Source organism: Paramisgurnus dabryanus, chromosome 6, assembly GCF_030506205.2.
Source record: "Paramisgurnus dabryanus chromosome 6, PD_genome_1.1, whole genome shotgun sequence".
Lineage (NCBI taxonomy): Eukaryota > Metazoa > Chordata > Actinopteri > Cypriniformes > Cobitidae > Paramisgurnus > Paramisgurnus dabryanus.
In genome coordinates, this window is record NC_133342.1 from 11736731 (window position 1) to 11749160 (window position 12430).

At 40.7% G+C, this 12430-nt stretch overlaps 3 protein-coding genes across 3 annotated transcripts; 1 reads left to right on the plus strand and 2 right to left on the minus strand.

The window, feature by feature from the left end:
• Nucleotides 1-250: 250 nt before the first annotated feature.
• On the minus strand, nt 251-4400 carry sf3a2 (splicing factor 3a, subunit 2). The gene is made up of 8 exons (XM_065272531.1): nt 4316-4400; nt 3619-3842; nt 3417-3463; nt 3228-3337; nt 1446-1495; nt 1173-1313; nt 969-1037; nt 251-828 (listed from the first exon to the last, which is right to left on the minus strand). Exons 2-8 carry the CDS (start codon nt 3814-3816, stop codon nt 544-546), a joined length of 900 nt encoding a protein of 299 aa, XP_065128603.1. The 5' UTR covers nt 3817-3842; nt 4316-4400; the 3' UTR covers nt 251-543.
• A 377-nt stretch (nt 4401-4777) lies between these two features.
• On the plus strand, nt 4778-7358 carry plekhj1 (pleckstrin homology domain containing, family J member 1). The gene is made up of 6 exons (XM_065272536.1): nt 4778-5087; nt 5313-5380; nt 5464-5530; nt 5907-5997; nt 6076-6139; nt 6226-7358. Exons 1-6 carry the CDS (start codon nt 4994-4996, stop codon nt 6316-6318), a joined length of 477 nt encoding a protein of 158 aa, XP_065128608.1. The 5' UTR covers nt 4778-4993; the 3' UTR covers nt 6319-7358.
• On the minus strand, nt 6844-11974 carry tpgs1 (tubulin polyglutamylase complex subunit 1). Its single transcript, XM_065272535.2, has 2 exons — nt 11468-11974; nt 6844-10985 (listed from the first exon to the last, which is right to left on the minus strand). Exons 1-2 carry the CDS (start codon nt 11734-11736, stop codon nt 10439-10441), a joined length of 816 nt encoding a protein of 271 aa, XP_065128607.1. The 5' UTR covers nt 11737-11974; the 3' UTR covers nt 6844-10438.
• Nucleotides 11975-12430: the final 456 nt, after the last annotated feature.

Below are 12430 nucleotides of genomic sequence, written 5' to 3' on the forward strand. Positions count from 1 at the left end.
CAAATTCATCCACCAATTACAAAATGGTAAAAATCTGCTGTTAAATATTTTTGACATTCACACAAAATGACATTGGCTTGTGTGTCACGTGATATCATGTGTCTTTCAAGAATAAATATCAGTTGATTAATAAACACAAATCATTTAAAAGCACAACCCACTTTCAGCTCCTTATGAGCTTTGCAAAATAACTGTGAAGGTAAAACATTCATTCATTCCCATTTATGAAGAAAACACAACAACTGACAACTTAAAGAATTATTTTCCTTTTAATACTAAAAACATAAAAAAAAATCACTAGGGACATTGTGTGGTTGGGCTGATTCGCATTGAGACTCAGACCTAGAAATCCAGATCTCAAACCTCATGCTGGTGCATATGGACACAAACCAAAGCAATTCTTTTAACAGTTAAACACTTAAAATGTTATCAAATCGCAACATATTCTCAAGAGGAATCACACGTTGCTTTACACAAGTGTCCACGGTGTCTAGAGAGACCAAATGAAATACATTTTTTAGAGAAAATATCCTGAATGTTCAGTTATTGTGGTGGAGGCATTCCAGTTTGGCCATCTGTGGGGAGGGGGGGCCTCAGGTGGGGAGGCAGAGCACCTGGTGGGGGCATATGGGGTGGTACAGGAGCACCAGGGGGCAATGGGGGCATTCCATGCATGCCACCAGGGGGTGGAGGAGGCATGGAGTCACCAGATGAGCGTGGCCCGAGTCCAGTGATGAGCGACGGTGGACGCTTGACGCCGACGGACACCGCTTGACCCGGTGCAGCTGGCATAGCTTTCTCCATCTTAAAGTGAAACTGCAGAAAGAACTGGAGAAAGAAAGAGAGACGAAATAAACAAGACAGCTTGGCACAGCTCGATGGAGATGCTTTATTGCATGCGTAGCGACAGCCGTACAGAAGGTATTCAGATGCCATCAGAATACCTCACATGAAAATGTTTTTCTCACCTGTTTTGTTTCCCTATTCCAGTGAGTCCAAAAGCGAGTCTCTGCTTTATCAATCTCACGGCTGGGGACCTGAAAATATGAGGGATTCAAGGATAAAATGTGATAAGGTTTTGTCACGTTAAACACACTAAACATAAACACGGCCTATACACCTTCACAACACATTGAGGTTGGCAGATCAGGACTTCGGACTAGAAGACAGACCTTGAACGCGATGGTTTCGTAGGGCTCGGCCGCAAACAGCAGGTACTGCCAACGGCGGTCCGGGGGTTCGATTCTCTGCTCGTACGCTGACATAAACCGATGCCTTGGTCCGATGCCTTCCGCTACCTCTGGATAGTCAATCTGAACGGTTTGGGAATGAGCATTAGGTCAAGAGAAGCTTACAGGTCTGAATTACACCAGAAAATCTTTTATGAGCAAAACAATATCTCCTGTGATGCCTAAACAGTCATAATCTCAAAGGTTGGGAGTTACCTGGAAAAGTAGACTCTGCTGTCCGCTCTCTGAATCCCTCTGTTTCGTAACTATGTGTAAGAAAAGATTATTTAAAAACATCAGTAATGTAACTGATGCTGAATTTAAAAAGCTTTTATATATTTTTTCAGGTTTCTCACTCACATGGATTAAAGTGAAAAAAATTCTTCTGACTGAAAATGTTTTTCAGGCCAAGTCATATTCCTTTAACTAACACTTTATGTAGGCGAGACCAATAGCATTTTAAGGGGAGATTTTTTTGCCATTAATTCCATATTAAAATCTCCTGTGGCGTATATAGCTGCATTCGCATGGCATTTCAGACTAAGGCAAAACAAGAAATAATTAATGCTTATTCTCTATATTGTTCATTGTTTGTTCATGTTATATAATGCATTTACTAATGTGAACAAATAAAACTTTTTCATGTTATATTATTCAGTACACATGCTGCTCCTTTTCTCGCTCTCATGGGTCAGTATGCAGGGTCTGTTCTGTTCACACAACAGTTTACAGTCACAGTAATAATAATACAGTAACGTTATGTATGAATATAAACCCTCAACGAGTAACTCGAGTTAAACTAGTGTACAATTCGCACAGGATGCCTGTAACCATAGTAACAGTTGTTAATTGAATGACTGTACCTTTATCAACCAAATATTATGTTACAATAGAGGCAGCGCTGATGTGCTATTTTATGCGCAATGTTTTTGCTGTTTACTTTCTCCTAAGACCTAAATGGTCGTGTTTGAGGATACTTGCAAAGACAGGATTTTTGACGCATGTGTGTATTTAAGGCCAATAAAGCGGCAAAAAGAATCACAAGCTCAATGAGAAACGAATGCGTGACTTGCGTGCTCCTCTGACACAGAAACAGCTGGTGCATTTAGCAGTGTTGTTTGTGTTTGAATGGCTTAAAATCACTTGTTTTTAAACTGCGGTGCTTAAATATATGTACAAATGTTACGTTTTTTGTGAACACGCTCAAATGCAACTGCAAGAACCGGCAGGTGGATGACATCAAAGTGCCGCGAGAGCATTTCGGAAGCAGTCTCCTCTTACGATTCCTCGAATCGCTCTCACTTGATTTGGATGTCATCTGCCTCTTGATTCCTGTGGCGCCACATGAAGTTTACCTACGAGTTTAATAAACCCGTTGTATCAGCCACTGGTTAGATCATTATAGCAGTTAAAACGGAACGCGTCATGTATGGGATAAATTATTTACCCCCAAAATACAGGACCCTTAGTGATATTGTGCAAAGACACGCAAGTTACCTGGCTGTTTGGTTTTTTTAGCCCACAACTGAAAGGCTTGCCAATCTTCCTCATTTCGCTAAGCCAAGTCAATCTCCATTGGTGTTTTACACCTTTCGGTTTCAAAACATCGGTGCCTTCCTGCATTAGAAGTTTGACCATGCTAGCTGAAATAAAGTTTTACCTCAGCTTAACGTGATACAGCCAGAAAACCCGGAGTGGATCCGCTGCGTAGTGATTACAGAACACTTACAGTGGAGAGAGGAACGTGATTTCGCTCCATTCCAGGCTTTGATCACATTCCACTTAAAAGGTGAATACACGTCGTCTTTATAAAAAGTGAATTTAATAATTTTGCAATTAATGGAAATCCGTCTAGCGACGGAAAACTTTAATCCATGCGCTCATATGAGAACACAAACAATGAGTTTCATTTATAAAACATGAGTGCAACAAGTCTTACATACGTTAGAACATGAATAGTTTCATTAAAGATTTAAACAAGTCCGAATAATCTTCTACCTTTATAACCAGGTCGGCCAATCTTGACAAATTTCTTCACTTCCACCTTTACTTTCTCCGGAGCCGGCTGCGCAGGTGCATCTTTTGCCTCTTTTGCTGCTCGTCTCGCTCTAATATAGAAGAAGATCAGTTAACCTGTCAGATTCACATCATTCTGACACATTCACATCTGCAAAGTGTTACACTTACAGATTAGTCTGATGTTTCTTTCCCTGTGTGTGAGCCAGATAACTTCCCTACAAGAGAGACAAACGACACCTCACACTTAATAAAGAGATCTCTCTCTCACACACACACACACACACACACACACACACACACACACACACACACACACACACACACACACACACACACAATCACGTTCATTCAGACAGTGAAAAGCTCTTACCTCATTGTTGTGAAGCGTGAGACACAGTTTACACTCATATGAGCCCAAGTGGTTTTTCATGAAGTACGGATCTTTATTGATGTCTATGGTCTCTAGGGCGAGCTGCCGCAGACGCTCGCGTCGATCTCGGTTGCTCTCGGAGGCGGACGCGACGCCGCCGCTGCCCGTTTTCCCTCCAGCTCTGTGCTGGAAATCCATGATAACAGATCTTCACACTGCTGCTCCTGCAGTCACCAAACAGACAAACATTATTCAACTTCATAAAGCGCGTTGACTTTCATTCATTTAAATAAAGTGTTGATGTACTCAGCGATATTATAGCGTGACCTCATATCCAGCAGGACAAATAACTAAAACAAGACTACCGATTAGGACAAGTTTGCAAGAAACTGACGATCATATCACAAAACTGGAAAATATAACCTCGTTTCTGTTTACTGTCAAATACCATATTAACCCAAGTTAAAAAAGCCGAAATGAAACTAGAGAAATTAAACCAAATATGACTAACGTTACAGCGTATAAAACCAGTCTGTGTATCAAACTTTACATTCACCGAACAGACTAATTGCCGCTCACAGCTCAATATAGCCTCACATAATGCGTTATATTTAATGTTATAGTTTGAGCTTTCATTTCAAAGTTAAAATTAACAAACACTTTCTTTGCAAAAAGATTTTTAAAACATTTTCTTTACCACAACGTCCAAATCACGCTTCTGCCGTTGTTACTTCAGTGCGCAGCCGCACTTGCAGCACTTCCGTTTCCTTCTTCTTCTTCTTTAATGGCAAACAACTCCTTAGGAGCATTATCGCCACCTACTGTTTAATTTGATGTTTGTTTAAATACACCAGTTCCTGTTAGGTTGACGCATAACTTTATACTATGGTTATAGGATAATATACAAATAAATAAAACCACAGTTATATTTACTGCAGGAATTCTGTAAAAACTCCAAGGCTCCTAAAATGTCCGAACATAATGGTATTGCAATAGTAACATGCCAAGTGACAGAAAGGTTTCTATTTTCAAAACAGAAGGATATATTTGAATTGAGTGAAATAACTTAAAATAGTTTCAAGAAACATAAAATTAGCTCTAAAAACATTTCCAGAGTTTTCAGTGGTGTTAGATGTGCGCCCTCTATCGGCCGGAGGAGGTCAGTTCCTCTGTATGGGTGTGTGATTGTGTTTGGGTGTGAGTGACACATTCACTTGATTCGGTTTAGGGAACAGAACACAAACAGATGACTTTACCGAACACAACAGCACGTGTATCAGCCTATACTGGACCGTCGGTATCAAGCGTGTCTGATCTAATGCTTCTGTCTAAAGATGAGCTTTAATGACACACGACTGCTGTTAAAGAGATAACAATGAGATTTAACGAGAAAGAGTTGGTGTTCCTGAGCCGACAGCCGTCAGAGAAATCAGCCGAGCTCGGCATGAGAGGCCCGAAGAGAGGAGACGGTAAGATCCGATCATTTCATCCGCAACCATTCACATTTCTTCCGGGGTGTTTATTCTGTACTGGGTCATAGACGAGCGAAGGTATAAAACAACAACAACAGTTTTAATAGATTCTAGCGTTTATGTGCGCGACCATGCCTGTATTTGCTGTTTGTTGCTACAATGATCTTATTATGAAGTATTGTAAAATATAGATTTGTATTTCTCTTTTGTGTTGCACGACAGTGGTGAAGAAGCGTGTAGTGAAACTGATTGTTAATTTCCTGTTTTACTTTCGGACCGATGAAGAGGAGGTGAGTTTCATCTGATCTGAATTCACTTGAATGTAAATATATGGGTGTGATGATGTGAATCTGTGAGAGTTTGTGTTTTGTAGCCCATCGGTGCTCTGCTGTTGGAGCAGTGTCGGGTGCTGAGAGAAGATGGTCACGTGTTCTCTGTTGGTAAGTGCAGTGAACTCAAATGGACTCAGATATTTGTTGTTATCTTGAAAATTCTGTCCTGTTTGTACAATTTCATTTATGCATTTGGCAGACGCTTCAGTCCAGAGCCACTTAACGTTACGGTGCATTCAAGCTGTACATTTTACCAGTAGATGATGTGTGTGCGCCCTAAACCCATGAAGATTTAAAGCAACGCACTACCTTGAGATTTAGAAATAAACATACAAAGATTTTTCAGTCATAAAAGTCTTTAAACCTCTTATAAAGTCACACAGAAAACCAAACAAACGTGATTTGGTCTGGCCTTCAGAAGAACAATGGCCTTTAAACGTTTGTAAGTCCGTCTCTCACGCAGGTTCTTCTTCACGTTTCACAGCGTTTCTAGACGAGGCCGAGCGCAAGTATTTGTTTGAATGTGATTCTCAGGAACAGTGCGTCGAGTGGATAGATGCCATCGTTAAAGCCAGGTGACGGACACACATTGTATTTCTCCTTTGCATTTTATATGGATTGGCAGGATTTTAACAGTAATCTCTGTATTACAGTTATGAATTCATGCGCAAAAACCTCATATTCTACCGCACAGAAATCCATCGGTTGACTGGCAAGGTGAAACCACTAGTATTAGTTATTATTACATATAGAAATACTGCTCACTCTCAATCTGATGTCTGTTATGTTTGGTTTATGTTTAGGACCCTCTGGAGCAGTACGGGATATCAGATGAGACGCGTTTTCAGGTCAACAGTGCTCTTCCTCCACTGCCGCCACCCCCTCCAGAAACATAAATGCACTCGGATGCATGTCCTGCGTTCACGTGCGGTCACTTTACTCTGGGGTATTTGTCTGTTGTTGTTTTTTCTGTTATGAAAACTGTCCGTATATTACGATGAATTTTGAATGATATGTTTGCTGAGGGTCTTGGGCATATAGATGATTTTACTGTAATGAATGTCTGCTGCATTGAGCCAGTTTCAATGCCTTACAGTAGTTTATTTGACATTTATAACAAACATTTCTTAATGATTTTAATGAAGCTAGAGATCCGCCTAAAGCTTTAGCACAAGCGCACATCATCTACTTCCAGTCTAAGTGCACTAAAATGTCTACTGGTGTCTGTCTACTGATTCATAGCTGTGCCTGTATTTCACCCCTCCCTAAATGTTATTATACCCAACATTTTGTTGCTTTTGTTTGGTGCGTCTCAAGCCATTTAGCTGACTAGGTCCAATTTCACCTCAAAATCAAAGTGAAAAACTATTCAAATACTCAACCCTATTCAAATACATACATGAAGACAACAGCACGTGGTGTTTAATAATAATAAACAGCATATGAAAGTTGTCATGACTGTGATGCGTGTACTGTATATATTCACTGTGATGAGCAGGATACTTTCATGACGTGTGTGTGTGTGTGATTTTAATGTGCAGTGCATTACAGTAATGGGACTTTGAGGGGAGAACTGCAGTTTTCATTCCTCCACATATGAAGACCTTTATTATGACAGATGTTTAAAAACTAGCCTCAGATGAAAACATCATATTTGTCAGATTTAGATTGATATGAATATGCTGAATGGTCTTCAGAATGTTGTGTTCAGTGGGATTTTTAGGCATTCAGTAGAAACACACGAGGAAGTTTCCTTTATTTTATTTTCTGTGATGGAACTATAATGCAGTTGTTGTTATCAGTATGAATATGTCAGTCCAGCTATATAAATGTTTGTTTGAACTTTCATGCAGCTAGATCCTCCTTAAATCTGTAATGCAAGATCTTGTACAATCTTAAAATGATCTTATTTTCTTAATAAATATCTATTAAAGAATGCTGTTGAATTCAGTTTTTATGCTGCTTCAAACACTCAACGTCATGTCAGTTTTTACACCGATTACCAGATCTAATGCATGTCACAATATTAATGTTAATATGTAGAATAGGGAGAAGGTTAATGAATAGCATTAAAGCGATCTGAATGTCAAGCACTATTGTGCACCCTTGTTTGTGAATGTGTTCAGTTCAAAATGTATGGTTGCTTTCAGCCCAAAAGCTCCAGAAATTGCTGATGTATGAATGAAGCAGAGCACAGAAACATCATCAGACACATTTGTATCATCATGTCTGCCAATGACTGTAACTCACAGCCTGTTGAATTATTTACACATGGACTCTCATTACCTTTAATAACACAGAGACTACAGATGACTTTTAGTGCCTAAACCTGCTCTCATTTCTCTCTGTTCTGCTTCTAAAGATCTCCTCAACAAAACACAGATACAGTACAATATAACCAAGTCAAACCTGTGAGAGACTAAACACACCGGTGACTCAGTGGATCGTGTAATGCAATTCACACAGATATAGCCTACTACACTTGGTTAGTTAGGACACCAGTAAGAAATAATTCATTAATCATATCTGGGTTGTTTAAATAAAACCTTAAGCAAATCAAATGCTTGTTAAATGCAACATTTACAGTAAAATGAGTGAAAACTGCTGACATCTATAAGACAGGTGCAGGGTTTAAAAGCAAATGTTTCAAGCTTTTGGTTTTGTTTAATAGTTTATAGTGGTTTACTCTAGCTGGATTATTTTCTAGTAGTCTTGTCAGTGGAGTGAAAACATCTCAGTCTGATAGATAGACGGTCTTTGCATTTACCACAGGAAAGTTATCATGTTTACCAGTTTGGTCATGACAGAAAAATGTGAAATATAACAGTACACACAGGTTAGTTAGCAATCTTTGTAAATCATGTTAATGGTGGAGTCTTATGAATAATATATATCACCAGTGCAATGTCATGCCTTATACACTTCCATTGTACTTTACTATAAATGCTAAATCATTTTCTGCAGTTATCAACAGCATCTCACAGATGTTGTACATAAAGGTTAAATAAACAAAGGTTAAATAATCCAGGAACAGGGTTGGGAAACTATAGTATAACATTTTTGTGATGCCATAATTAAAGCGTAACTAAACCCTAAACCAACTTTTTTTAGTTCATGATCTGTAAGAATGGGGCTTTATTAGTGCTGTTCATTGATTTTAGTAACTTTTTTAAAATTTGGATATAAAGTGTTTCAATACATGGATATCAGCTGACGTCACTCACTTGTCTTCCGCTATTTTAAGGACTTGAAGTGGTCGCAAAAGAACTAGAAGCTATGCCTTCAATATGCTGTGAGCATCAAAATCGCTATTTTAACAACACTAAGAGGGCTCAACACAACATGATATTTTGCTCGAAGTATCGCCTGTGTCTCTACACGTGAACTCGAGCATTGAGAACATTGTTTGTGAACACAGAGTTAACTAAAAAGAAGGTTTTGAACAACTGACTTTGGATGATTTGGCGTCCGCTCACCGCCTTCTTCCCAGTCAAGATGTATCGATCTCCAATTGCGACGTAAGGAGGGAGGAGAGTAAAGATTGTTAGCTCCTATAGCATATTTCCATAAAAATGCACGGATAATTCGTTGTTTTGTCGCAAGTGAAAAACAATATTGACCTTCTAGTTGAAAAAGGAGCCTCATATGAGATTCATTCATTCACATTCGGAAATCGATTATTTACGTCTGGCAGAGATGACGAGCGGACAACATAACAGCCAAAGTCAGTTGTACAAAACCTTTATTTTTAGTAAACTCCGTGTACACAAACAATGTTCTCAATGCTCGCGTTCATTTGTAGAGATCCAGGTGATACTTTGAGCAAAGTTTCATGTTGTGTCGCGCTTTTATGTTGTAAAATAGTGGTAATTCGGTTGCAGCGGACAGCGGCTGGAAGAACGCATCAGGGATCGAGTAGGCATCACACCCTAACCAAGATATATTTTTTAAAGTAGCGTTTCTTTTCATGACAGTCGAGATGCAACATGTTGTCTTTCGTAGCCCTTTACTGTATCCGTAAGAATCATAGACAGTAAAAGATAATAAATCCGTAAATCGTAGCAAGCTAGCCAATGCTTGTCAGTGGTTTGGTGGTACTCAGTAGGTCCTCAAGATGGCGGCATGACGTAAAAGGTCACATGACTGATTTCCATCTATACCACAATATATGGTGCTGCCCTCTTCAGGTTGAACGGTGGCTACTAAAGTTGAATTTTCCTATTGGATGTTTGGTCCAAAAAATACCTCGTGACGTAAGCAGGTTCAAGCTCACCATGCCCTTGTTACGATCTCACCACACACTTGGTACGAGCTTAAGCCCGATTTATAGTCGTGCGTAAGCTCTATGCCGTAGGTTATCCATAGGCTGTGCGTAGCTCTGTGTAGCCTGACATGCACCTCGCAAAATTTTTAACAGCGTGTCAGATCTACGCGGACCGCAAGCGCTGTGATTGGTCCACCAGAACCCCTGCGCGTGTGTTTGCACATCGACGTGGACGACTACGCAAAAGTATAAATGAAAACCGACGCAGAGCCTACGCCGTCGTGGCTACGCCATAGGGCCTACGCACAACTATAAGGAGCCCTTTAGTTCGTCCCCTCTATCTCCATTGGGATATGCCCACTTTTCTAGCATTTTTCAAATATTGCCAGTGGGTGGAGTCAAGCTCTGACCAGGGGTTTAGTTACGCTTTAATGTCATTTTCACCACAAGAGGTCGCTAAAAAAACCACAATGTCTGCAGCTTGATGACGCTGCTAAAGAGCATAGAATGTTGGGATTTCACCTTCACAGTCGATCTGACAGGACGCACAAATCATGTTGATTTAATGAAATAAAGTTTTATAACCGTTACATTATAATTCCACATGCAGCACCGCTCAGATTGATCGGCTCATGACATCAAACTATCACAAGAGTACAGCTGTTGAATACTTTGATGTCACGTGCCAATCGATCTGCGCAGTGCTGCATGAAGTCCAACACACCTACTATGGTCAGTTTGCTGCCCCCCCCTCAGGTGACCATTCGCACCCGAGCTATGAAAAGCGTAGCGGCGGCGTCTTCAAACTCCTGCGCGTCCATAGTCGGACCCTCCTGTTGTTGCGTAGGTGGTCGCGCCTCCGCCATGGCCTGCGCCAGTTTGGCAGGGGAGATCTTGGCGCTGGCCTCTAGGTAACGTCCGACGTCCCCTCCATCAGCCGTCTCTAGCGCATCCTGGAGGGTGGTGAGCACGGCCTGGCACAGCGCTCTCTCCGCGGGCCTGTCCGGAGCGCTCGCCACCGCCGCGTACAGGCGCCGGGACTTGCGGATGTAGTCCGTATACACAGAGCAGGTGAGCACGCCCTGCCGGAAAAGCTCGAACGGCACGGCCTCGTAATCGTGGCACCGGATTCGCCACAGCAGGGGTGAGGCGGTGGAGGCCGAGAGCCCTCCCTCGCTGCACAGGCACCGGAGCGTCTCTGTGTACAGGGCCCCACGGACCCCTCCGATACAGCGCTGACGAGGGCCGCTCTGCGTCAGCAGCTCATACGCCACTCGAACGTTGTTGTTGAACGCAGATCTGTATCACATTAAAGAAATAAAATGCTATGATTTAACCACTGATCACATGACTATCTACACCTGAATACCTTGCTGATAAAACTATAGAAAAGTTCCATTACAACCATTAGAAAATGCCTTTATGTTTTATGTGTTTTGGGGTGTATTTCAATGGGATTCAGATCCTCCAGATAACATTCTAACACATTACTACAAGTACAAATTAGATTTTCTATTAAAACCATCTTAATCATTAAATCTATGAGAATTTCTCTGATGGGTTAATCCCTAAACCTCTGAGTCCAACAGTAGTATAAAAATCGCCCCAAGAGAATTCATCTATCACAGTTTTTAGTAAATCAATAAAGGAATCGGTTTAAAATGACATTGAATCATAAAAACACATAAATTAAGCTTTCATCATTCAGAGCTCACTGGAGATCAGTTCTGTTTCTAGTTCTTGTATGAAAACCCAATGCAGAAGTAAAAGTGTTTTGTGACCTTTGTGAATGATGGGCCAGGCTCAGGTGCCACAGCGATCTGATCACAGTCTGATGCTCCGAACCTCCATCATCCACCTCAGACGACAAATGACCGAAATGTTCGGCCAGAAACCCGACGGGGTCCTCGGATCTGGACTCGAGCAGCTTCAGGAGAGCTCCTCTGAGCAGCGCACTCGTTCCGGATTGAGACAGAAACTCTTCATCCGTCTCACATTTGCCTGACTTTGACTCGGACATCACGGTACCGGACCGGCGCTTCTCTGCCATCGGTTCTGTCTAAATCGTTGATACGCCTTCAAATAGTCGCAGCTGTAGATGATCGCCTTTTCGAAATAAATAAATAAATGTACTTTACAAATAGTCCGGTTCAGTTTACATCACGACATTTTCTACACAAATGCCCAAAAAACAGAGACGGTTGCTATGGACACATGACACAGATCAGCTGATCATATAAGTCGACGACGTTACACGGCGCGGTTGCGCAGACCAATCGTCGTATGACGTCAAACCGTTGGATGATTCTGGGATAGGGTTTTTCTTAAAGAATGTTAAAGAAAAATGTACTTTACAGTGGATTGATGTTCTTATATGTTTTTAATCTCCAATGATAAACAAACCCACACTTATTTTAATAGTTTTTATTTTAATGGCAAAATTTCACATCGTTAAAGTGTACATAAAAACATGTTTTATAGCATTTAAAAATTAAGTGAAATCAATATTGGTCTCGGACCTCCTGCTTTAAGGAACCCCCAATAAAGCACAAAAATATAAATTAGTGGGGTCCCCTGGTTTTTATTAAAATTAAAATACTACATAAATTTAAAACTATCCTGTTGCGCTGGCACAAAGCGATAATATTTGTCCAAATTTCGCAATAAACTAATCCAAAAGATTTCTGTCTGAAATAAATATATAAACTCTCAAGTTCACCTCAGGAAATGGCAGATTTAAACTG

What these genes read in the sequence shown, in the direction of transcription:
- sf3a2 (XM_065272531.1), bottom strand. Translation starts at nt 3,816, where the DNA reads ATGGATTTCCAGCACAGAGCTGGAGGGAAAACGGGCAGCGGCGGCGTC. An exon ending in TGGCCGACCTGGTTATAAAG is followed by an intron (nt 1,496 to 3,227) that starts GTAGAAGATTAT and finishes TCTTACACATAG; the next exon opens with TTACGAAACAGAGGGATTCA. An exon ending in AGCAGAGTCTACTTTTCCAG is followed by an intron (nt 1,314 to 1,445) that starts GTAACTCCCAAC and finishes CAAACCGTTCAG; the next exon opens with ATTGACTATCCAGAGGTAGC.
- plekhj1 (XM_065272536.1), top strand. Translation starts at nt 4,994, where the DNA reads ATGAGATTTAACGAGAAAGAGTTGGTGTTCCTGAGCCGACAGCCGTCA. An exon ending in TGGTCACGTGTTCTCTGTTG is followed by an intron (nt 5,531 to 5,906) that starts GTAAGTGCAGTG and finishes CACGTTTCACAG; the next exon opens with CGTTTCTAGACGAGGCCGAG. An exon ending in GATGCCATCGTTAAAGCCAG is followed by an intron (nt 5,998 to 6,075) that starts GTGACGGACACA and finishes TCTGTATTACAG; the next exon opens with TTATGAATTCATGCGCAAAA.
- tpgs1 (XM_065272535.2), bottom strand. Translation starts at nt 11,736, where the DNA reads ATGGCAGAGAAGCGCCGGTCCGGTACCGTGATGTCCGAGTCAAAGTCA. An exon ending in CTGGCCCATCATTCACAAAG is followed by an intron (nt 10,986 to 11,467) that starts GTCACAAAACAC and finishes AATGTGATACAG; the next exon opens with ATCTGCGTTCAACAACAACG.